The 24464-nt window shown below is 36.2% G+C and overlaps 2 protein-coding genes across 3 annotated transcripts in view; one reads left to right on the plus strand and one right to left on the minus strand.

Moving 5' to 3' along the window:
- LOC142358608 (uncharacterized) overlaps nucleotides 1–24464 on the plus strand; it is a 591411-nt gene that overhangs the window by 23955 nt on the left and 542992 nt on the right. The window lies entirely within an intron of this gene.
- LOC142358605 (vacuolar protein sorting-associated protein 4-like) lies at nucleotides 6–19213 on the minus strand. Of its 2 annotated transcripts, none has more exons than XM_075410047.1 (6): nucleotides 19112–19213; nucleotides 18993–19027; nucleotides 18786–18913; nucleotides 1504–1728; nucleotides 691–913; nucleotides 6–265 (listed from the first exon to the last, which is right to left on the minus strand). In XM_075410047.1, the coding sequence occupies exons 1-6, from the start codon at nucleotides 19188–19190 to the stop codon at nucleotides 167–169; spliced, it is 789 nt and encodes a 262-aa protein (XP_075266162.1). In that variant the 5' UTR covers nucleotides 19191–19213; the 3' UTR covers nucleotides 6–166. The 2 variants fall into 2 exon arrangements, with proteins under 2 accessions (XP_075266162.1, XP_075266161.1); XM_075410046.1 differs by having other exon boundaries at nucleotides 1372–1728.

Genomic DNA, 24464 nt, shown 5'->3' on the forward strand with positions numbered 1-24464 from the left:
AAATCTGAAAATGAAAGTCCATTTTTAATACGTTCCTGTAAACAACATTCTACAGTTTTACAAACTTTTTTCACAAAATAATTAAAATTATCTCAGCGCAAATCTCCTAATTAGTAGCACCATTAAATGATAACTAGTTGAAACTAAACGCTTCTCAACTTCCACCTCAATATGTCCCGTACTCTTCGTGAAAACTTTGAAACATCTTGATAGTTTCCCGAGTTACAGAGGGTTTCATTTGCTCCAAAGCCGTTTCCACGTCACACTATTAATCAACAGAAAACATTATAATACTTTGTCCAGTTTATACTGAAATTAATGAAAAATTGTCCCACATTCCATTTGCAAGAGTTTGAAGCAATCGCTGGTGTTGTGTTACAACACATGTTCCATTTAAGCCAATTTTAACCATTTACATCTTATTTATCCTCTTTACTGACACTAAGTCAAACTATGACTTCATTTTGGGGTGCAATTACATGCCGACAATCCATTAGAGCTGCATTGTTTTTAGTTAAATGGGGGCCAGAGTGACGAGGGGCCATTAATCCGAGAGTTGCTGTGATTCCAAACTTGGATTTTGACTTTAAAACTGATAACTAATGGCATGAGTTAATAAAGTCGACCAAGATTATCTTACCAAGCCATATATTAATTGAATTCATTATCGTGGGAAAAAAATTCTGATACCTTTGTAACCCTTAGCAGTCCGACGATTTCACTCTCCGTTTCTTTGTGATGATGGTGGCGATGAGGAGCAGTTTCGCTATCTCCCGTCTCTCCATTTGAGATATTGTGTTCTTCTTCCTCAGTACACTTCATATATCTTTTCAGGCAGTCGGAATTTTTGAACTTGCGCAATGGTCCCATGGCAGCATCACGAATCAGTTGAATTAGGTCAGCACATGTTAGCCTAACAACAGCAACCTTCATTATCATATCTTACATTAGCGGGGTCAAAGACATTTCTGTCATAAAAGGATCTATGAGCGACTTGATGTGGGTTAAGTTATTGACCATGCGCGTTAATATGTATTTTACATTTTAATAAGAGCTCACAGAACTTTATGAGATCTGCGTCAAGCAGAATCGATTAAAAAAAGTGAGAACTCATATTTATTGGATTGCGTCTTGCGTCATTCAACGGGGGGGGGGGGGGGGGGGGGGGGGTTGTGATTTACTGCTAACGGCCATTTGATGCACCCAGTGAGAGCAGTTATAGCAATAATTGCATCAAGAAAAAATACCATTACCTCGAGCTTACAATTAGCCACGATTATCAGATTCGAAAGGCGCATTTGTGAAATCTTTATACCGGTCATGAGTTAGAAAGATCCCAATACTATTATTAATTTCTACGTATAAACTTACTCCTCAGTGTTCTGGGCCAAATGTTGCAAGAAATCCTCAGTCAAATTATGATCCAAATGAGAAAACTCTTTCTTAATAATTTCAAGCCTCGTATCGTAATCAGGCAAACCAACGTATATTCTTTTCTCAAACCGTTTCCTCACAGGGCAACAGAGATTCCAGGGTTTGTCAGTTGCAGCCACTATGAACAAATTTTGGTCGCGTCTGGTACCATCAAAATGCACTAAAAACTCAGTTTTGATCCTTCGTGTTGCATCGGATGACTCATCGTGGAAGAGGAAGTCAAAATCATCGATAAAGAGAATCACAGGAGAGGGAAGAAATTTTCTTGCATCCTCGAAAAACTCTGCCAATTTTCTAAAATACGAAAAACTGACACATTGCAATACTTTTTAGCCAAACTACACATAGTACGTAACCAATTTCAAAATTTTATTTTTCCAGACAATATAAGTTTGAAATCGGGCAAAGAAAAACATAGTCGACAGATTGCCGGCAAATAGCCACAGTTGAACCCATTGGGATTGTAACAAAAAAAGTAGCTACAAATTGACAGACTTTTTTCCTAATTATCAGTGTTCTAATTTGGTGTGCAGCTTCAGTTAGATGATTGCACAACTACATTTAATTCGGCTTCTGATCTGGCTTCATCGATTCCCCGTGCCTTTTGACCTAAACCGAGTTCACTTTAGTCAGTAAATTTGTTAAAAACTCCATTCAGCTGAAACAGTTAGTGAGGTAAGTCATGATTGAAAATGAAGAACGTGATCGAAAGTTAAAGCGAATTAAGAAATTAACAGGAAGACTCTGGAATAAACTCGCCGTAGAACTTAACTTACGCCCCAGCCAAACACTAACTGAACTAATAAAACTAGTTACATCATTATACCATTCAATTTGAAACAAACAGACGAAACCAATTAGAAGTGAAATCGAAAAGACAACCTTTTTCTGGAAACATTTGACAATTTGCTACTACAAAACAATTGTTTATATCTCATTGTCTGATATAGTTAAAACTATTCGGAAATTGACTATCATGTGGCAGAAAAAAAAGACAACACAAACGATAAAAAAATAACGAACAAAATATTAAAATCTGTTTGCAGTTTCACAAAATTGTCATCTACACATCTGAAGGAACAGTTTCTGTTTATTATTAATTAAGCAAGCAAACTACACACAAAGCCTCTGGAAAACAAAAAAAAAAAAAGCAAAAAAGACTAAACAAAAACAGCCGATTTGGTTCATTTATTTTAAGAAAATCTGGCCCATCATACCTTCATAACTTGGTGAAAAAAATACCTATGCAAACACTCTAAATAGAAAAATAGACACGAAAAACTATTCTGTGAGCCAGAAAGAGGAAAAATGCAAAAAACTTCAAAAAAAATGAGTAATATTCACTGAACTTAGCCAAATTTCTTCGAATAAAAGAAGCTTAAACTGATATCCAGTTTTCGTGAAAACTAATATTCAAAAGGTCGCCAAAACTAATATAAAACAAATTTCCAATTGAAAAATAACCTAACACGGAATGAAATTGAGAACGAATACAAAAACCACTACTAAAAAGCGCCTAAAACGGGGAAATCACAAAAATAGCTACGATTGTAACTTTAAATCATTATATACTTCAAATGTTCAAAAAAGCTCCCAAACGCGCAGTTACTTTTTAAAAAGGTTTGAAGAAACCACTTTAATCGAAAAGGCTAAAACTGAAATTCAAAACTGAAAAACTGCTTTTTCACGTGTGGCAGACTTGCATCCTGTTTTTAATGCACTGTAAATCCTCTTCAAGTCATAGACTACAATGCAAAAACAAAAAAAAACATAGCTGGCAGATTGCCAGAAAATAGCCGCAATAGATTCGTAGATTGGAAGTTTCAAAAAACAGTAAAAAAGACAGACCAAAAAAATTCGTCTTTTCATTGAAGGCTGATCTGTTATATTTTGATTAAAATATGTATAAGTTATTGCTGCCTCTATTACCTGCTCTCTAATAACCTTCATTTCGAGTGACACACACCCATTTGACCTTATCTCTTTGAATTAAAGTAAATAAAAGTCAATTTCAAAGTGAGGAAGTCATTTTTGAGAGTGAGGTAAGTCAAGTGTGATCAAAAATTTAATCACGCGCATGAACAAAAAAACTCGCTCCACTAAGAGCAGAAAATGACGTCACACATGCAATTCAGTTAAAATTGCATGAACGAATGAACAAAAAGTGGCTGTGACGTCATATGGTCGTAACAAAAATCATGACGACGAAATAAAAAACATAGGACAAGTGCTGACGTACAATTCAAAGAATTTTCATTGACTAAACAGAAAACTAGACCTAGAACAGACTATGAATGGATTTGAAAAACCATTTAGAAAAAAATCCGATCCACAAAATCGAAAAAACAGTAAAAATCAAAGTGAAATTGCCGCATGTGAACAAAAAACCCACTACCGATAAAGCGAATTTTTGTTCAAACACCGTATTCTCACTCTACTTTAAAATTAGAGCGAAAAAATTTCACGCCGCAAAACCACGCCTCCGCAAAACCAAAAAATACCACGCCTCCAATTTGACTTCAAAAATCATGAAAATGTGTGAACAGATCTTAAAAAAAAAGAGCGCCCCAATACAATTCAAATTCTTTAAATTGTAAAAAACCAAGAGGCCAATAATAGCCCCAGCTTTCGCTGTGCGGCTATTAAACATAACCCTCAAAAAACTTTCTATAGAAACTAGCCTTTGAGAGCCAATAAAGCACATGACCCAACAGACAAAAGACAGCCTGGGAACAGAGAAGTGCTTTCCCGTTTTCTGAAGTCAAAGTCGTTAGAACAAGTTAAACAATAATAGAAACCGTTGAACAGCACGAAAATACCTCTGAAAATTAAACTAGGGAAAAGATACCAAGAAAATAACGAATTATAAAAGAAAATTCACAGCAACTGTTCAGAAGCAAAGTGTCTGAGTAAAAAAACTACTAGCTGCAAACAAACACAATTAAATGGGTCATTAGAGGTCTGGCGATTTCGGGTGTGAAACTAAGACACAATACAACAATTAAGAGCAAATACTAGAAAAAAAGGACAAAACTAAAATTCCAAGACAACAAAACCGACAAATACAAGAAAAATCTAAAACTTGTCAATTTTTGAAAATCTAAACCAACTAACGTTGGAATAATTGCTCCCGAACAACAGGCAGGGCAATTTGAAAAATAATTCAAGCGTGAAAACTTCATTCAAGAACGTCGAATATGAAAGCGGTTCAGCAAAAATTTTGCATAAAAAACACGTTTACAATAATGGTTTTCAACTTTGTTCGAGAGCAGTTAAAAACATCGTCAAAGTTAAAGCCAACAGTTATTCAAATAAAACGTTTAATAGGTTGACCTATGCTTCAAGGAATATCCACGGTTACATCTCATTAAGACTAAGTAATCACACAACAAAACGAATAAACACGGGCAAAGCTCAAATAGTAATTAGCATTTATTAACATGAGAATACATATTGATGGACCATAAAAACAAACAACTATAAACTACATCAGACCTAAAATTAATGAAATTACGTGTAATGACAAAAACAAATCAAAAATACGGGCAAACCCTAGAAATGCACTAAAATTCGATGAAGCCAGATAGCACAGAATTAGAAAACCATTAGCTGCACATTGACATTTGAAATCTATTTCTTAAACATAACCGACTAAACGTCAGAAGAAATGCTCTCGAACGCCTAGTGGGAGCTCTAATCAATTGCAGCCTGCTTCAGTCGCGGGGGGAGCTTAAATGGGACTGAGAAGTTGAATAGTGGGCTTCAAATAACAACATTAGAGGTTAACATATATCACTATTAAAATTTAAAGTGAAAAACGGCACAAGTTTCGCGCACTTTTCATTTGACTTTTAGTATTAAATTGCCGCCAATTGAATTCAGCTGCTTGAAATTGTGATTAAGAGAGATTTTTAGATCACGCAAAACGCAAAAAGTCAAGTGCGTAAAAGTCACTCAAAAAGTCAAAACTGTCAAGCAAAAATTTTGCATAAAAAAGACACAAGTTTACAATAATTGCTATGAACTTCGTTCAAGAGCAATTAAAAAACTCAAGTTCTAAACAGCTCGTTTTCGTTTTCTTTTCTACTCCAAAAGTGACATAAAAATGTGAATAGCTCTCAAAACAGTCCTCCGCCAACTTCTCACTAAAGAAAAAAGTTTAATTAGTCAATTATATATTCCATTTTAAGATAAAAAGAAAAACATGAGCAAATTAAAATTGGTTAACCATTTCTAAAAACCCTTCAAGTTATGCTTTTAAAATATAATTTAGCAAAAGAGCGTTCAAAACACTTCTCGTAAATTTAACAAACGACAAATAAATGATACACAATGGTCCTGTATTATATCCGCAAGACCTGAAAAAATCATCGGCTATTGAAGATCAAAAATGACAGAAAGATTTGACATGAAAAACTTTGAAAACATTTGCAAATACTCTACCTGACCAGCAGATCAAATGAACAATACCAGCCTAAACATAAACAAAATCATCTCAAACTAAAACAATTAAACAAACTAAACAAAATATTTACCCGAAGGCAAAAATTGATCCTTTTAAATATACCTATTTCAAAATATGTTAAAAACCTATTTTTGTCTCCGATATCGGTCCATGATAATATCTGCAAAACCTGAAAAAAAATTCTTGGTCCATTGAAGATCGATTTACTCAGCAAATGAAAAACAGAAACGAAATCCATTGCAAATTTTAATGAAATGTTGCTGAAAATCGTGATATTAAAATCGTCAGAACCCTTTCTCTGTCTCTAGAAAGTATCCAGTAGCCCAATTCCAAGCCTCAAATAATTCATTGGCTCATAAAGATCGATAAACTAGGTAAAAGATTAATTATAAAACTTCAAATTTTATCAAAAATAAAAATTCGCCCTCTTAAAACCTTGATTACAAACCATTTCATTGCCCCAAGAAACTATGAAAAATACAATCTTGGCAAAAATTTTGAGGAAAACTTACAGATTATAATTTAAAAAAACTAAAATTCGAGTCATTAAAAAGTTTAAAACCATTTCATTGTCACTAGAAACATTGCAGTGCAATATTAACAAACCTAAAGGAGATTCCTTGGCCCCTGCGGCTGGAAAAACTGAAAAAATCACAAAAACTTTCAAAAAACTTGAAAAAATTGCAGAACATAGTATCAATTCGAGTGTTTGCGATTGTGGCACCAAAACACATAGCTCTTAAAATGGTCATAACAAGTAATTTCGTCACGCAAAAGACCGTCATTAACTTTTAAGAAAACTTCAAGACGAATCAAACAAAAACTGAAAAAATTACAAAAAAACATGAAAAAACGCACCCTTTTCAGCTGAAAAACTCCTAAAAATTACCATTAAACTTCAATTGGGGCCATCCCAGCAGCTGAATCACTAGCTTCTTGGACTACCTAATTATCCCGTTTTGACAGATCCAAGTCATTGAAAAATGTGTGAAAACATCTTAAAAAGACATAGCCGAAGAATTCCGGAAACGAATCAAAGGAAAAAATTACCGCCCCTAACTAACATAAATTCTATTCTACTGAGTGAAAATAATAACTAAAATAATGCTTATCCTACGGTATAACACTAATCACTTTAAAACAAGAAAATGAAAAAGAATGAAGTATCTGACCAGAAAAGACGATAAATCATGTCATAAAAATTTCACATTGAGTTGAAAGTTTAGAAAAACAACTTTTGGCGAAAACCCATGCGATACTTTTAGTTTGATTTCGTTGAACCACTGCAAATTGAGAGAAAAACCCAACACAAAACTTTCATGTAGAGAAAACGGCGGTAGAAAGCAAAAGAATAAAATCAAAAAAAATTCTGTAAAATTGCATCAAAATTTAGCCAGAAACTATTGATCAAAAACACCCTTATGCTGAATCCATTTCACCATTTCAAAAAAAAAATATTAATAATACTGGTTAAGCGTCAACCAATCCAAAAAAAGGTCGATTTATGAAAGTAAAAACGGAGAACAAAAACAGCTGGAAATTTGTAATATGTCGTTGAAAATTCCACTAAATAAATTCCAACAACACTTCTAGAAAAATTCCTATGAAAAATTAGAACAGTATAAAGTAGCAAAAGCACACAATCAGAAGATTTAAGCAAAACTAAGAAAAAAAACGCGAATACTCGCATAAGTTTTTATAAAATTTACTCAATTATCGTTAACAAAATGACTTGAAACTATTATCAAAACCATCACATCAACATGCATCAAAAGAACTTATTCGGACAACAGGGTTCCCAAAATGCTATAAAAACTCAAACAACACAAAATGGCATTTAATAGTGCGCACCACTTAATTTTGATGCGGGTATAAGTGCCCGATTATTTTCAGCGACAAAACTTGTTCTTATTTGACATGCAGTTTCAGTAATATTCTAAAACTATGGTTATCAAAGTTCATTAGTGTTTGCTAGATGAAATTGGTGTTAGGCTCATTAGCTTTCAGTTTAGAAGCTGAATTAAGTAAATCTAATGGACCCAATACCAATTTCAGCTAGCAAACACTCTAATGAACTTTGATAACCTAACGCTCAAGGACTTAATGACGGGAATCTATCGATTTATCCCGCCTTCTTTTAAATTAATTTTTTGATTGACAGTATTCACCACAATGCGCACCACAATGCGTGAAAGAGTTTGTAATCCAGGCAGTTGAAACAGTGAGTGAAGTAAGTCATAAGTGAAACGTGAAAATCGTGACTTATGTAAAACGAAAAACATGATCAAAAAATTAAACGAATTTTAAGAAAAAAACAAAAACCCCTAAATAATAGCTGTTGATAGGCTGACGGCGGCTATTAAACACATCACAAAAAACTCTCGAAAATCATTTGTCTCCCAAAGCGTATAAGATATCAAATTCTGGCGCTCAACAATACAGGTAGGGCTGAGCATTGCAGATGACAGAAAACAAAACAATCTATAGGTGTTCTTTTTTCATTTTCTTAGGAACACAGTCTCGTAAGGCATTAGAGGCGTTATTCCTTGCACCATTTTGATGAATAGCATTTTCTCGTGTTATTGATAATTTAACCTATAGTCACGAATACATCCCAGATATTCAACATTCTGCTTTACCCAAATCTTCCGGTTAGTTAACTGTAGATCAAATTGCTACTCTTTATCATTGCCTTATTTCAATGCAACTATTTTTGTATTCTTCCCACTAACTTGTAACTTATTTTGATTGCAATATTTAATTTTGCCAATGTTTTTGTCACGAAAAAGAATCAAATTGTCCTTGGCGAACAGAAATGAATGAATTCGGATGAATGTAATTATTTACATCATTATTTTATTATTTGAATAAGACGGCAACCAACGTACTGCCCTGGGGAAAACCTCCAACTAATTTTATTCAATCTCATAATATGTGTTGTAAATGCCCTCTTTGGCATCGATCCGAGGGATAGCTGTCTAGCAGTTGCCTATTATTTCTCAAAACCGTGTTGGATCAGTTTGTAGAGTAAAATATTGTCATCAATTGAATCAATTTAGCTGAAAGAATTCTTGAAAATAGCCGCAATAGCTTCGTAGATCTGCAGTCTCAAAAAGATGTAAAAGAAGCAGGGCAAAAAATTTTATGATTAGGATTTTTGATTAAGAATCTGTTTAACTTACAGTTGCTTCTATTATCTGCCCTGAAAAAAACCTTCAATTAGAGTGAAACACATTCACTTGACCTTATCTCTTTTAATTAAAGTGAAGAAAAGTCAATTTCAAAGTGAGAAAGTCATTTTTGAGAGTGAGGTGAGTCATGTGTAACCGAAAACTTAACTACACGAATGAGCAAAAACCTCGCTGCACTTCGAGTGTGAAATGAAGCCACGCACGCATCTCAGTTGAAACAGCATGAACGAGTGAACAAAAAGCAGATTTTAAGTGGTTGTGACGTCAAAAGGTCACAACAAAAATCTTGACGACGAAATAAAAAACAAGAGAAAGCCAATAAAAGCCTCAGCTATCACTTTGCGGCTCAAAAACGCTTCTCAGAGATCTAAAAAACCTCCAATAAAATTTCTTTGCCAATCAGTTTACTTCAAACCGTTTCTGTTAGTAGTACCAGTGCATCTGTTGAAATTTATTATCTGAAACCAATTTATTTTTTTTAGTCATCTTGTTTTATTTAGATAATCAGTCATTTAGTCTCCTAAGAGACTTTCAAAAAAATTTTGTTAGCACATTTTACTTGAATTGAGGTAGTTGATTGCCTCTTTAGCAGCCTTTTTGAATAAAGGTGAAACATTTGCTAATCTAAACTCTGATGGGAATTGTTGTTCGTTTATGATAGTGTGTTGAAAAGAGCTAATTGGTTCGAATAAACACAAAGCAGCATCATTCAGTGCCCAAGCGGGAATAGATGAGGAAACCAAGGGTTTCATTGGAATTACGCAAAGAAGAGCCTTTTAACATTTAACTACTTGTTCCATTTAACAAGTTAAGAAGAGTAATGTAGAATACAGAAAGGTTACGGACATCAGCGGTTGAACCCAATGATAAAAAGCTACAACAGACATAGGGAAGAAAGATGAAGGAAAAACCACCTAAATGTGCATCTTAATCATCAAACAGTAAACATAACCCAGCAACGTCAGCCGAATTGCTCTCAAACGACCGGCGAGTAGGTTTTGTCAATAGCTAGCCACGGTTTAGTGATGCTAGCTTTAGATTAATTGAAGGGAAGTAAGGTGAGCGCAGCGGGGTGTACCGTGGCGGGTATGCAAAAGTGGATTGAAGGGTCCGATGTGTGGGCGGTGGGTGTGGGATCAATTTCTAAGAACCGCCCTTCGCATCATAAGTATAAGTCTCCAAAACAGTTTCTGTTATTCGCATACTTGGAGACTCGTGGGCTGAACGCCTCTGGAAAACTTAATGCCAACTGGGCTCTACCTCTTTATCTTGGTTCTGATAACGAAAGTCAAATGGCTCAGACAAAAAATCGGCCAAGCGAAAAATTGCATAAAGAAACAAACAGGATTAATATACTTGCTACCAATTGCTTCTGAGACAATTAACAAAAAGTGCCCGCTAGATCCTTTATGAAAAACATTTCTACAATACCTCATTATTAATGAGAATCAAAGATGATCATATTACGCCACATCAAAGCAGCTGAAGCGCGGCATAAACAAAGGGAGAGAGAGAGAGAGAGGCATAAAACGCGAACGAGAAAGAGGAAAGAAACCCTTGGCGACAAAGAGAACGAAAGAGGAATATTTTCCATGATGGGATTCGACTCTGCAACTTCGAGTTTTTTCGCCTTGCTAGTAAATAAATCAAAAAGATTGAAAAATGCAAAATTAACTAATTCGCAGCAAAAAGTGAAAGAATTTTTGTCTCGAAAGTTCTGTCAAGTAACCCATCTCCAAGGCTTGAAAGGTTTCGTTGGCCAGTAAGCCAACATACTCTTGGAAAATGATAAAGAAATTTCCAAAAATTTTATAAATTTTTTCTGAAAATTACTAAAACTGGAGTCATATAAAATATTTATCACCATCATCCCATTAACTGTAGAAACTATGAAGCGGCTTGTTATCAAACCTTGGAGGAGTTCCCACGGGCCCTGGTGCCTCAAATTCATTGGCTCATAAAGATCGATGAACTAGGCAGATTAATTATAAAAACTCACATTTTATCAAAAAATACAAATTCGTCCTCTTAAAATGTTGAAAACGATTCCATTGCCCCAAGAAACTATGAAATGAACAAACTTGACAAAAATTTTTAGGAAAACTGACAGATTTTATTTGAAAAAAAAACTAAAATTCGAGTCAGTAAAATGTTTAAAATCATTTCATTGTCACTAGAAATATTGCAGTGCAATATTAACAAACCTAAAGGAGATTCCTTGGCCCCTGAGGCTGGAAAAATTGAAAAAATCACAAAAACTTTCAAAAAACTTGAAAAAATTGCAAAGCATAGTATCAATTTGAGTGTTTGCGATTGTGACACCAAAACATATAGCTCTTAAAATGGTCATAACAAGTAATTTTGTCACTCAAAAGACCTTCATTAAATTTTTAAAAAACTTCAAGACGAATCAAAAAGAACAATGAAATCACAAAAAAAATGAAAAACCGCACCATTTTCAGCTCAAAAACTCCTAAAAACGACCATTAAACCTTCAATTGAGGCCATTTCAGCAGCTGAATCACTAACTTCATGGACTACATGTTTAACCCGTTGTGAAAGATCAAAGTCATTGAAAAATGTGTGAAAACATTAAAAAGACATAGCCGTATTCCAGAAACGACTCGAAGGAAAAATTTACCGCCCCTAACAAACATAAACTCTATTCTACTGAGTGACAACAATAAATGAAATAATGCTTATCCTACGGTATAACACGAATCACTTTAAAACAAGAAAATGAAGAAGAATGAAGTATCTGACCAGAAAAGACGATAAATCATATCATAAAAATTTCACATTGAGTTGAAAGTTTAGAAAAACAACTTTTGGCGAAAACCCATGCGATACTTTTAGTTTGATTTCGTTGAACCACTGCAAATTGAGAAAAAAACCCAACACAAAACTTTCATGTAGAGAAAACGGCGGTAGGAGAAAGCAAAAGAATAAACCCAAAAAAAATCTGTAAAATTGCAACAAAATTTAGACAGAAACTATTGATCAAAAACACCCTTATGCTGAATCCATTTCACCATTTCAAAAAAAATATTAATACTACTGGTCAAGCGTCAACCAATCCAAAAAATGGTCGATTTATGAAAGTAAAAACGGAGAACAAAAACAGCTGGAAATTTGTAATATGTCGTTGAAAATTCCACTAAATAAATTCCAACAACACCTCTAGAAAAATTCCTATGAAAAACTAGAACAGTATAAAGTAGCAAAAGCACACAATCAGAAGATTTAAGCAAAACTTAGCAAAAAACGCGAATGATCGAAGTTTTCATAAAATTTACTCAATTATTGTTAACAATATGACTCAAAACTATTATCAAAACCATCACAACAACATGCATCAAAAGCAACTTATTCAGACAAAAAGCATCCCAAAATGCTATAAAAACTTGAACAACACAAATGACATTTAAAAACAAAACTTGAAACAAAATCTAAAAAAAAACAATTTATGCATTTATTTTTTATCTAACGAGAGCACATAGAGCCAAAAAACCTTCATTGGAGCAAATAGAGTACTGAAAAGCTTCCAAAAAATAGGCAAGCAATATAGGCTAAGAAATTTATCTTAGATTAAACAAAAAAAGAACAGAAAAAATTAGGAAAAACGATTGAAAATTTGTTTATTCTCATTTTTCCTCACATAAAATTGTGTTTAAAACCAATGAAACTGTAATCACTTGGTATATAATGAGTCCATAACTAATATGTGTCTATTCAAAGCCCATACAAAGCAGTATAACGAAACCAAGAAATTGCTAAAATTCGCCTAAAAATTCAGCACAATAGCTGAAAAACCTGCTAAAGTGTATGAAACTAATATTGATGAACAGAAACCTACAAACCACTATCAAAACAAAAATATCATAATCAAACTTCTAAACCAAAAAACAAACTAGAAGAACGGTTTTAAAAAGCCGCACGAACACAAAATTGCACTCGATCACAAATTTTTTTCACACCTCAATTTCCTCCTCTCGAAAATGGCAGAATGAACAAAAAACCACCCTATTTTCGCTCTACTGTTCAATTTTCTTAAGGAACAAAACCACTCCAAAATTTTTCACGGGTTCAATTTCCTGCTTCAAATAAGACTCCAAGTAAAGTGATAAAAAAGGACTTCTCCAATACTTCTCGAATCGTTAAAACAAAGCACACCACTTACTTTTGATGATAAATGCGGGTATAAGTGCCCGATTATTTTCAGCGATAAAACCTGTTCTAATTTGACATGCAGTTTCAGTTAGATTCCAAAACTATGTTATCAAAGTTCATTAGTGTTTGCTAGATGAAATTGGTGTTAGGCTCATTAGTTTTCACTTTAGAAGCTGAATTAAGTAAATCTAATTAATGCGCCCAACACCAATTTCAGCTAGCAAACACTCTAATGAACTTTGATAACCTAGCGCTCAAGGACTTTATGACCGGGATCTATCGATTTATCCCGCCTTCTTTTAATTTAATCTTTTGATTGACAGTATTCACCACAATGCGCACCACAATGCGTGAAAGAGTTTGTAATCCAGGCAGTTGAAACAGTGAGTGAAGTAAGTCATAAGTGAAACGTGAAAATCGTGACTTATGTAAAACGAAAAACATGATCAAAAAATTAAACGAATTTTAAGAAAAAAACAAAAACCCCTAAATAATAGCTGTTGATAGGCTGACGGCGGCTATTAAACACATCACAAAAAACTCTCGAAAATCATTTGTCTCCCAAAGCGTATAAGATATCAAATTCTGGCGCTCAGCAATACAGGTAGGGTTGAGCATTGCAGATGACAGAAAACAAAACAATCTATAAGTGTTCTTTTTTCATTTTCTTAGGAACACAGTCTCGTACGGTATTATAGGTGTTATTCCTTGCACCATTTTGATGAATAGCATTTTCTCGTTTTACTGATAATTTAACCTATAGTCAAGAATACCTCCCAGATATTCAACATTCTGCTTTACCCAAAGCTTCCGATTAGTTAACTGTAGATCAAATTGTTACTCTTTATCATTGCCTTATTTCAATGCAATTATTTTGTTTTCTTCCCACTAACTTGTAACTTATTTTGATTGCAATATTTAATTTTAACAATGTTTTTGTCACGAGAAAGAATCAAATTGTCCTTGGCGAACTGAAATAACTGAATTTGGATTGATGTAATTATTTACTTCATTATTTTATTATTTGAATAAGACGGCAACCAACGTACTGCCCTGGGGAAAACCTCCAATTAATTTTGTTCAATCTTAAAATGTGTTCTAAATGCCCTCTTTCGCATCGATCCGAGGGATAGCTGTCTTGCAGTTGCCTATTATTTTTCAAAACTGTGTTGGATCAGTTTGTAGAGTAAAATATTGTGATAATTTGTATCAACTTAGCTGAAAGAATTCTTGAAAATAGCCGCAATAGCTTCGTAGATCTGCAGTCTCAAAAAGATGTAAAAGGAGCAGAGCAAAAAAAATATTTTTGATTAGGATTTTTGTTTGAGAATCTGTTTAACTTACAGTTGCTTCTATTAGCTGCCCTGAAAAAACCTTCAATTAGAGTGACACACGTTCACTTGACCTTATCTCTTTTAATTAAAGTGAAAAGTCAATTTCAAAGTGAGGAAGTCATTTTTCAAAGTGAGGTAAGTCACGTGTGACCGAATGAGTGAACAAAAAGCAGATTTGAAGTGGTTGCGACGTCCAAAGGTCGTAACAAAAATCTTGACGATGAAATAAAAAAACAAGAGAAAGCCAGTAAAAGTCTCAGCTATCGCTTTGCGGCTAATAAAACGATTCTCAGACATCTCAAAAACCTCCAATAAAATTTCTTTACCAATCAGTTTACTTATCAAACCTTGGAGCAGGTCCCAGGGGCTCTGGTGCCGGAAAAAATTCAAAAACATAAATTGCAAACATTTTTTTTAAAATTGCCGAAGTTTGAGATAATAAAATCTTGAAAAACATTCAATCACATCTAAAAACTATGCAGTAACATGTTATCAAACGCTAGAGGAAGTTCAGTGGCTCTTGAGGCGAGAGAAACCTAAAAATGACAAAAATTTCAAAAAAACTTAAAAAAAAATTGCAAATTTTTTAAAAAAAATTGCTTAAACTTGTGATATTCGAAAGTTGGAAATTAATCCATAACAAACAAAAATTTTCCAGTAACTCATTATAAACCCTAACGGAGGCTTCATGGCCCTTGAGGCGAAGAAACTTGAACTCTATAAATGTCAAGAAATTGAAAAATGGCAAACATTATTAAAAAATGCTAAAATTCGTGATGTTAAAATCTTGCAAGACAATCCATTACGTTTAGAAATTATACAGTAACCTATTGTCAAACCTATGAGGAGGCTCCTTGGCTCTTAAGGCTGGAGAAACCTAAACAACGGCAAAATTCTTTAAAACTTCGAAAAAAGCAAGTTTTCTCAAAAAATTGCTAAAATTCGTGACATTAAAAATTAAAAAGCTGAAAAACCATTCCATGGCCACTAAAAATTTGTCAGTAACTTATTATAAAAACTATTAGGAAGTTTTCTGGCCTCTGGGTCTGGAAAGACCTGAAAAGGAAAAATAAAGGTCAAAAAATTTGAAAATTGCACGTTTTGTCAAAAAAAAAATGCAAAAATTTCACTACCACAAACCATTCCATTACAACTAGAAACTATGCAGTAACCTATCACTAAGACCTAGAGGAGGTTCCTTGACACCTAGGGCTGATAAAAATGATAAATTTTCAATAAGCTGGAAAAAAAATTGCATCATTGTAAACTTGCGTGCCTTTAGCGAGCGGTTGTTCGTCAGTAGCTAAAAACGGGGGGGGGGGGGGGCTATGCACCGAGGGCTGATGGGGGAAACAGTGGGGTTGGGGTAACAACACGTGGGGGGGATGGCGCAATAGTGGGGGGTCACCAGAGAAGGGGTCTTCAACCTCTAAGAACCGCCCGTCACACCATAAGTCTCCAAAACAGTTTGAGCTGAAAAGCTCTAAGAGCACTTAATGCCCGTTGGGTGCTTACTGCTTATCCCGTTTTTGAGAACGAATTGTCAAAAGCGTCAGACAAAAAATTGGTCAAGCGAAAAATGGCATGAAAAGACCGACAGGACTTACATAATTGCTACGAACTTCGTTTGAGAGCAATTAATAAACTTATTCTACAGTAATCTCCCCCTCCCACAACAACTATTCCTATCGACGCCTCAAAATCTATGCAGCGCTACATGCAGCCGGATCCAGAGATACCTATACATGAGCTACATACTATGTCAAAACCTATTTTAAACCTTATGCGTAAAGATTCCTTTTCATCGCTGAATAGAGAGGGGAAAAGACAATTAGCTTTTGAAGCAATTCATTTTGAATATCACTAATAACCTAAAAAGAAAAAGCTTTTACTACAATACGAGCATTTACTGCTTAAAAACTTATGAAACCCTTTCCAATATCCCTTGTTTCAGTCGGTTGAGGGGGGGACTGAATGGGACTAAGAAATTCACAAAGGGTCTACAAATTATCTCACTAAAGGGCAATATATACCACTGATCAGATTTAAAAAGAAAAATTTTAGTATTAAATTTTGGCCAGTTGAGTTCAGCTGCTTGAAAATGTGAAACATAGCCGGCATATTGTTGAAAAATAGCCGCGATAGACGCTTGTGGCCTTCCCTGAATTGAAACAACTAAAGAAATAAGATAGACAGATTGACCATCAGTCCACTAGACCACACTTAATAGACGACTAGACTTTTTGGGTTAGATTTGGGCTGTCATTTTTATGCATACACTCTATAAGGAAAAAGCCCTAAGAGCTTTTTCAAAATTAATATTCGAAACCAAAAACTCAAGACTCTAATACTCAAAAAATAATGTATATAAGTTTGGCACTATAGATCTTTAACTAGCAAATTTTCAAAAAATGAAAGGTCATTAAGTATACAGAAATCCTTTCTTGAGTGAGGTATATCACGCAATCGACCTAAAAGCAGAACAAATGATGTCACGCACAAATTTTAACTGCAAAGCAGTAAAGTCACTAAAATTGAAAAAGTCAATTTCAAGAAGTCAGGTCAAAAGAATCATCGATGCAGACGAAGAATTAAACAACATAGCAGGACAAGGCCTGACGTACAATTCAATGATTTTTCATTGACTAAACAAAAACTAGACCTAGAACTAACTATTAGTGAATTCGGAAACCCATTTGCAAAAAAAATAGAAAATTAAAATCGAACAAAAAACCACTAGTGAGAAAGAGAAATTTGGTTCAAACAAAGCAAATAGGCCTCGAATAAAGTTTGAATGGATTGGGAAAATCATTAAGTAAAATAGCTGATCCAAAAAATCGAATAGTAAAAATCAAAAATGAAATTAACGCATGTGAACAAAAAAAATCACGCGAGAAAGCAAATTTTTGTTCTAACACCGTTTTCACGGCTCTTTCGCTCCACTTACTGTTTCGGCGTGACCAAAATTACCACTCCAACTTGCCTTCAAAAATATTAAAATGTGTGAACAGATCTTTAAAAAAAGACAGCGCCCCAATACAAATCAAATTATTTGAATTTTAAAAAAAAACACGATGTCACCAATAATAGCCGTTATTGCTTCGCAGCTATTAATTAGAGAGAAGTTTAGACCACGCCAAATACAGAAAGTCAAGGGCGTATTAGTCACTCGAAAAATCGAAAAACGGTCAAGCGAAAAATTTGCATAAAAATAGACACGCACGCTTACAATAATTGCTTTTCTTCGAGATCAATTAATTATATCTAAAATTAATGACGCCATTTGGGCAAAGTAGAGCATAAGGAGCAAAAAGCAGTTCTCCAATATTCCCCTTGAGTGCCAGTAATAGGCCTCTTTATCCATGTCTAACTCAGCCGTGTACTCGGAGAACAATTTCTAAGTGGTGCATTGATACAACAATAAAATTACAGACGATAACGGATTTTGGAATATTAATGAGGGTCGCGTATAGAGGTGCAAAGCTTTTGTATGATTTTGAGGGAAGGTTCATAATTAGATCTATGGATTGCAGTTCTTGCTTCAATAAGGCAATTGTCTTGTTTTTCAGAATCTGAAAGGTGGATTGCCTCCCGGTTTAATCCTGTCTTGCTTAACCCGCATTTCAATAAACTCAGCCCTATTATTCGGTGCTTAATTTGCCAAAACCTGTGAACCCCAGACCTGAGCTTTTATCTAGCTACATGAGTCTAGATGTATTTAATTTCAATAACACTCAAAATAAACAAAAGGCTATAATCCACACAATGGGCAGATTAGACTATCTATGTAGACTGACCCAATACCCAATGGTCAGTCTACATGTGTTGTAGAACTCAACGAGAGTGAGAGCACAAGTCTTTCAAGATTCCATTAGATAGGTTTGAGAATTTTGCATGCATCGCTAGCTAAAAAATTCAACCATGTTAAAAGCCGACGCCATTCCTTTGCATGATTGCAGTTATATTCAACAAAAACAACTGTAGAACTGTGACAATTTCCTGAAGAACTGATGTAAACATTTCGATGAGAAAAAGGTTTCTATTGTCATATCATTTAAAAAAAAATTCAAATTCTTTTGTAAGTTAAAAAATGCAAGATCGTTAACTATGTATAACCATGGGAAAAAATGTTATTTCCTAGGAGCCAAGATTACAAAACTGAAAATTTGAATAAATATAGACTAAAATTACCTCTCTGGATTGCCAATGTCACCCCGAAAAGGACGCAAATCCGATGCGTGAATATGTTGGAATGTCACCGAATCTCCGATGAGCCTCACAGCCTCTTTGACCAGATGCGTTTTGCCACAACCAGAAGGCTAAAAGTCACTTCAATTATTGTAAACTACGACTCCGTCAAAATAATACAAATGGTGCAATTTGCATAAGTTTACGAACCCCATAAACTGTTATTCCTTGCCACTTTCTTAGCTCTAAAATTTTTGCAGAACATTTTTGATGCCTTTAAGGTGTGACTAAAATTATTACAATAACTTTAGATGAAAACGTTCCCACACCTGAGAATATTTGTGGATATAGGCATGGCAAAACTAAGCATTCCTTCAGAGCAACAAGCGAATTATTGTTAAAATCCATTTCTGAAACGCAGATTAACGGTTTGTTGTTTTCCACTAAATTCCTCTAAATATTGGATTTAATCTGTTTCGCCCCTCCCCCGATTCAAGCCCCCAATTAGACAATAATGTGTTGTTATATGGCACTTCACTATCAACAAATAGCTCAATTGTTTGAGGGGCATAAAGGTTATATTCCCAAGAAGCTGCGGCGGGGGAGGCAGTATAGATCCTAAATTAGGGATTCAGAATAATCAATACGTTATTTGGGTCACAGAACTACTACGCTGCGGTGAAAAAAAAACAGCGATCTTTTACGCTGCGATCTTTTCCGTTCGTGCCCCCCAGCATAGTGGGCGCACATTATTTGCACCCCCCCCCCCAGACGCACGTGCCATATTTTTACATAGTGATTTACTATGTAATGGCAAGTGCTCTGTACTCGTGGGGGGCGGGGGCACAAACGGAAAAGATCCAACAACTTTTTATGAACAGCCTGTTCTGTAAAGACACCGTGCACTTCTCCTTTCATGGAAACCATGTTTTCACTAATATTCTGTTTAACATCATTCAATACTTTAAATATCGTTGCTGCTATTACTTTCCTGTAATTAACTTAATCTAGTCCCCCTACGTGCAGCCTTCCCGACTCCTAGCCCGCACCCTGATCAAACCCATTGTACACTCTGCAAAGGTCCCCTACATAGGGGAGGCGTCTGTTGTCATACGTGTTATAAGTATTTTCACGTGAAATGCAGTGGCCTAGCCGCAGCGAAAGAGTGGACCGAAAACTTCAGCTGCAAAAGCTGCTCTGAGGTCACTGCAGCCAATGATTTGACCGTTCCCGACACTTTACTTATAGATCCTGCAACATCGCACTACCCCGAACGTTCTGTCGCCGCACCAACGGATAATTTTTGGATAACTTCCAGCCTCATCACGCGGTAACAGTGCGCAAAATGTACCACGAGGTCGTCACATGGAAGCCCTCGTTCTTCACGCTCAGTAAGAACAAGGCAGGGAAACAGTTCACCGAAGCCCTTCAAAGTGTCTTCTCCCCGAGGTGGCCGCCATATTGGCCGACAGGGCGTTTAGCCGACAACCAAAAATTGAGAAATTTAACCGCAAAATGGGCAATAAAACTTATTCTAAAGCTGTTATTGGCCAATTTAAAACACTATTTTGTAGGCGGAAAAATATGCCGCAGTTTTTTCATCAACTAATCTAACGAAGGTCTATCCGTTGTCGGACCGTATTTAACCGCATCTGGCCATGCCTCGCGGGCCATGGCCATGCCTCAGCGGCCCGTGGGACTTGATATGGATCTATCACAACCGAACTACTGATTTATGGACCAATTATGATCTTCTATTACCAATTATGATAAAGCTGTGGCTAAATTTCTCATTTTTTCCTTGTCGGCTAAACCACCTGTCGGCCAATTTTTCTAGCACCTCTCCCCGATTGCTGTAGACACGGATAGATCCGATATATCTCTGACCCTCTGTATGATACTTCCGCACCTAACTCTCAGTCGAACAAAGAAAACGGACGATGGATCAAACAATAAGACCATCAAGCGTAGACTGCGTGCATGGCACAGCTGCAATTCCTCAAAATTTTTATCTGAAGCGAAGACTATCCAAATAAGAGTGAATTCAAGGAACAAAAAGAAACACTCTGACCTCAAGATGTTCAACGATTTCATGTCTCGTGGTAAGATCAGTAATGCTATTCGCGTTCTTTCGGATGAGCATAAAGGCGGCGTGCTCGCGCCTACCGATCTCATAGACGGTAGACTCATCCTCGAGATTTTACGCGACAATCACCCTGAAGGTCAACCCTTGGAGCCCAATTGCATTGAGAGCCAACATCCATGCACTCTTCCCTACCAACCCGCGGTCGCATAATTGCCAACCGCATAATCGTCAACATGCAGCTGTGCCTGGACGGGCCAGAAACGCGGAATAGAACATGCCATACTTTCGCTTCGCCACAGATTTGATGATCCCGAAAACGAAGCAATTCTACTAATTGATGCTAAAAACGCATTTAATGCGCTCAATAGACGAACAGCAGCAGAGAACGTGAAAGCCTTATGCCCATCATTTCATGTTGCCTTACATGATTCCTATAGCCATCCGTCTCATCTCTACATCGGTAAGCCGACCATTCTGTCTCAGGAAGGTACGACACAAGGTGATCCCCTTGCGATGGCAATGTACGGAATCGCAATCCTACCCCTAATATCAAGACTTCACAATGACTCCTTGACACAAAAATGGTATGCTGATGATGATAGCGTCGTCAGTAAGTTGAAAGATATCAGGGCACTCTTCGACGAGGTCACTCAGCTTGGCTTCAAGTACGGATATCTTGTCAATCCTCGAAGTGTCAGTTGATAATTAAGCTAGGAGGCAAGCGCCAAGCGTCAACTGAATTTGCAGGCACAAATGTGGAAATCACGCAGGGCCCTCGTGTCTTGGGATCAGTAATCGATGGCTCTGAGGCCAGTAAAAATTTCCTGAAAGATGCAGAAATTAAATACACAAAAGTTTGGACAGACTTGGTCAATTTGCTCTCACCTCTCCCCAGAATGGCTATGCATGTTTGACGAAGGGTGTTCAACAGAAGTTGAACTTCTTCTCGCGTACTACACCCTCCTTGGACGGGTTCTGGACAAGGTAGAGGAGCAGCTTGGCCGACTCATACCGAACATCGTCGGAAAAGAAATAATTCAAGTGGAAAGAGAAATTTTTTCGCTCCCTCTCAGAATGGGTGGGTTTAACATCACCTTCCCACAAGATATTCTTAAAAATCTTGAGAAATCAATTGAACTCTCAACTCTGTTGGCGTCAGTTAATAATGATTCATTCGAAATTCAACAATGTGAAATAGAACAAACCAAGATCAGTCTCAGACAGAAAGCAGACATGCAATGTGAACTCATCTCGAAAAAATCCAGAATCGAAAACAATCTATCTGAAATGAAGTATACCATCCAGCTGGCCTCGGAGAAAGGAGCATCTAGCTTAACGCGCTTCCGTTATCAAAAGATGGTTTCGACCTCACGAAGACTGAGTTCCGTGATGGAATAGCACTTCGCTACACCTGGGAAGCTAAGAACACGCCAGCTATATGCCTATGCGAGGAAGAATTTAGCTTCACCCATGCCCTTCATGGCGCCAAAGCGGGTATACGCACCTACGTCAAAACAAAATCAGAGACGTGTTTGCAAACCTGATGGATGACTTTTGCCACGATGTCCAGATAGAGCCAAAACTTCAGTCGCTCGATGGGGAAATTTTCTCGAGTAATTCCACCACTACTGATGATGACGCTCGACTGGACATCAAGGCAAACGGTCTGTGGGGCTGCCGCTTTAATCGCACTTTCTTCGATGTGAAGATTTTCAACCCTCACGCGAAAGCTGCCCTAAGACCATAAAAGATGCATACAAATCTCACGAGAGCATCAAGCGAAATAAGTATGAAGAGCGAATCCGCGAAACCGAACACAGCAGCTTCAACGCACTGGTTTTTGCTCGCTCGGGCGGTGCTGGGCCGTCAGCATCGCGCGTTATGAAACAACTCGCAACTAGGATCAGCGAAAAACGCGCCGTACGCTGACACTATAAGCTACATCAGAACGAGAGCCGTACGACGACACTATAAGCTACATCAGAACGAAAATCAGCTTCGCACTTCTGAGGAGCTGTGTTCTCTGCTTGAAGGGATGTCGCGCCCTCAAGCCTCGTGTTCTCAGTGAGACTGCAATTAGCGCTGTCGTGGAGGAGGGAAGGCTGCACTGAGTGTATGGCTGCTTAACTTTATCCCTTCGCTCATTCCTTGATATCCTATTTTTATTTTAATCCTTCCTTACCAGTTCCTTACGCGTGCTATTTATACATATTGGTGTTTTCCTCTCCACTTGTTAGTTATTTTTGTGACTGGGCTGACTTTACGATGTCTGGAGGGGAACAGCTTGGAGTGCAGCATCCGGCTAAGTGCTATTCATCATCCCTTTTGTTCCGACCTACATACATCGTTGCCGGATGGTGTACACGGTCCTCTTTAAATCATCACAAAAAAATAAAAAAAAAACAACTTGAAAGTACAAAAGATCAAACAGCTGCAAAATGTTCAGAAAATATTATCGAATTAAACTTAATTCTGTTAAACAAAACAACGTTCAAATTTAAAGATTTAACGTTAACTTAAGTCCAATTTCTGTGCTTCCTAGTTGAAGTTTCTAAAGCTGATTTCCAACTGATCATACCATACGATTCATAGTCCTTACAATCCAAAAACGACACAGACGGAAACATTCTATCTTCAATGGGAATTCAAGTTTGGCTAAGAACGTAGAAAACACTAATTTGTCAGATTAAATTTAATTCTGATATTCAAAACAAGCGTTTTCGAACTTTACGTTCATTGTCAGGTTAAAAGTGTTTCACAAATAGTAAGAGTATAAAATCATTATTTATCTACATTTGTTTACGACCACAATTTATAATTTTGGGAAAGATCTTAAAAAATTTAAATCGAAAACTTTTCATATATACAATTTTCAGCCTATTTACAACTTCATACTTACATCTGTTGTCAGTTTCCTTTAAAATGTTCATATTCCGGATTTATCGATTTTGGCCAGGTTTTTGAATTTTTAGGGTAATTCCGAATTTGCCCTAAACCTGAGTATCCCTCTTTTGGGGTGAGCAAATTTTGTTTTGTCATGCACAAAAGTATATTTGCCCTATTTGTCTTTCCCAAGTCAAAATCATGGTTTTGACTAATAATTTAGCGCGAGCTTTGAACTAATATTTTACCAGCAAGGCTTTATGGCCTAGCAAAGAGACACAAAAAATATACACCTCTCCCATACGTTCTTTCGATACCTCGTAGCAGTTATGAAAACTTGAACAGATTTCTGGCACCGATTTTCCAGAAACTACCAGGCGCAAACATTGCAACCAACACACAGGATGCTAGAAAAGCTGTAATGTCACTCTCTCTTAAAGATTACGAGCAGATAGTATCCCTTGCCGTAAAAAATTTGTACAGCAACGTGCCAGTTGGAGACATAATAGAAATTGCTCTATGAGAACTCTACTAAATTAATCTAACTCCGGAGATCCAAGCTCCGCAATGAAAAGTTTTTTAAGGCTAGCGGTGACAAGTGTTTATTTTAAACGTATCGGGATCTGGTATGTACAATATATAATGTAAAAATTGGCAGAAAAGATTAATAGAAAACAACACCAAAATAGCATAAAAAAACCAAAATTGATTTC

The sequence above is a fragment of the Convolutriloba macropyga genome, chromosome 2, assembly GCF_964194025.1.
Source record: "Convolutriloba macropyga chromosome 2, txConMacr16.3, whole genome shotgun sequence".
In the NCBI taxonomy this organism is placed as follows: Eukaryota; Metazoa; Xenacoelomorpha; order Acoela; family Convolutidae; genus Convolutriloba; species Convolutriloba macropyga.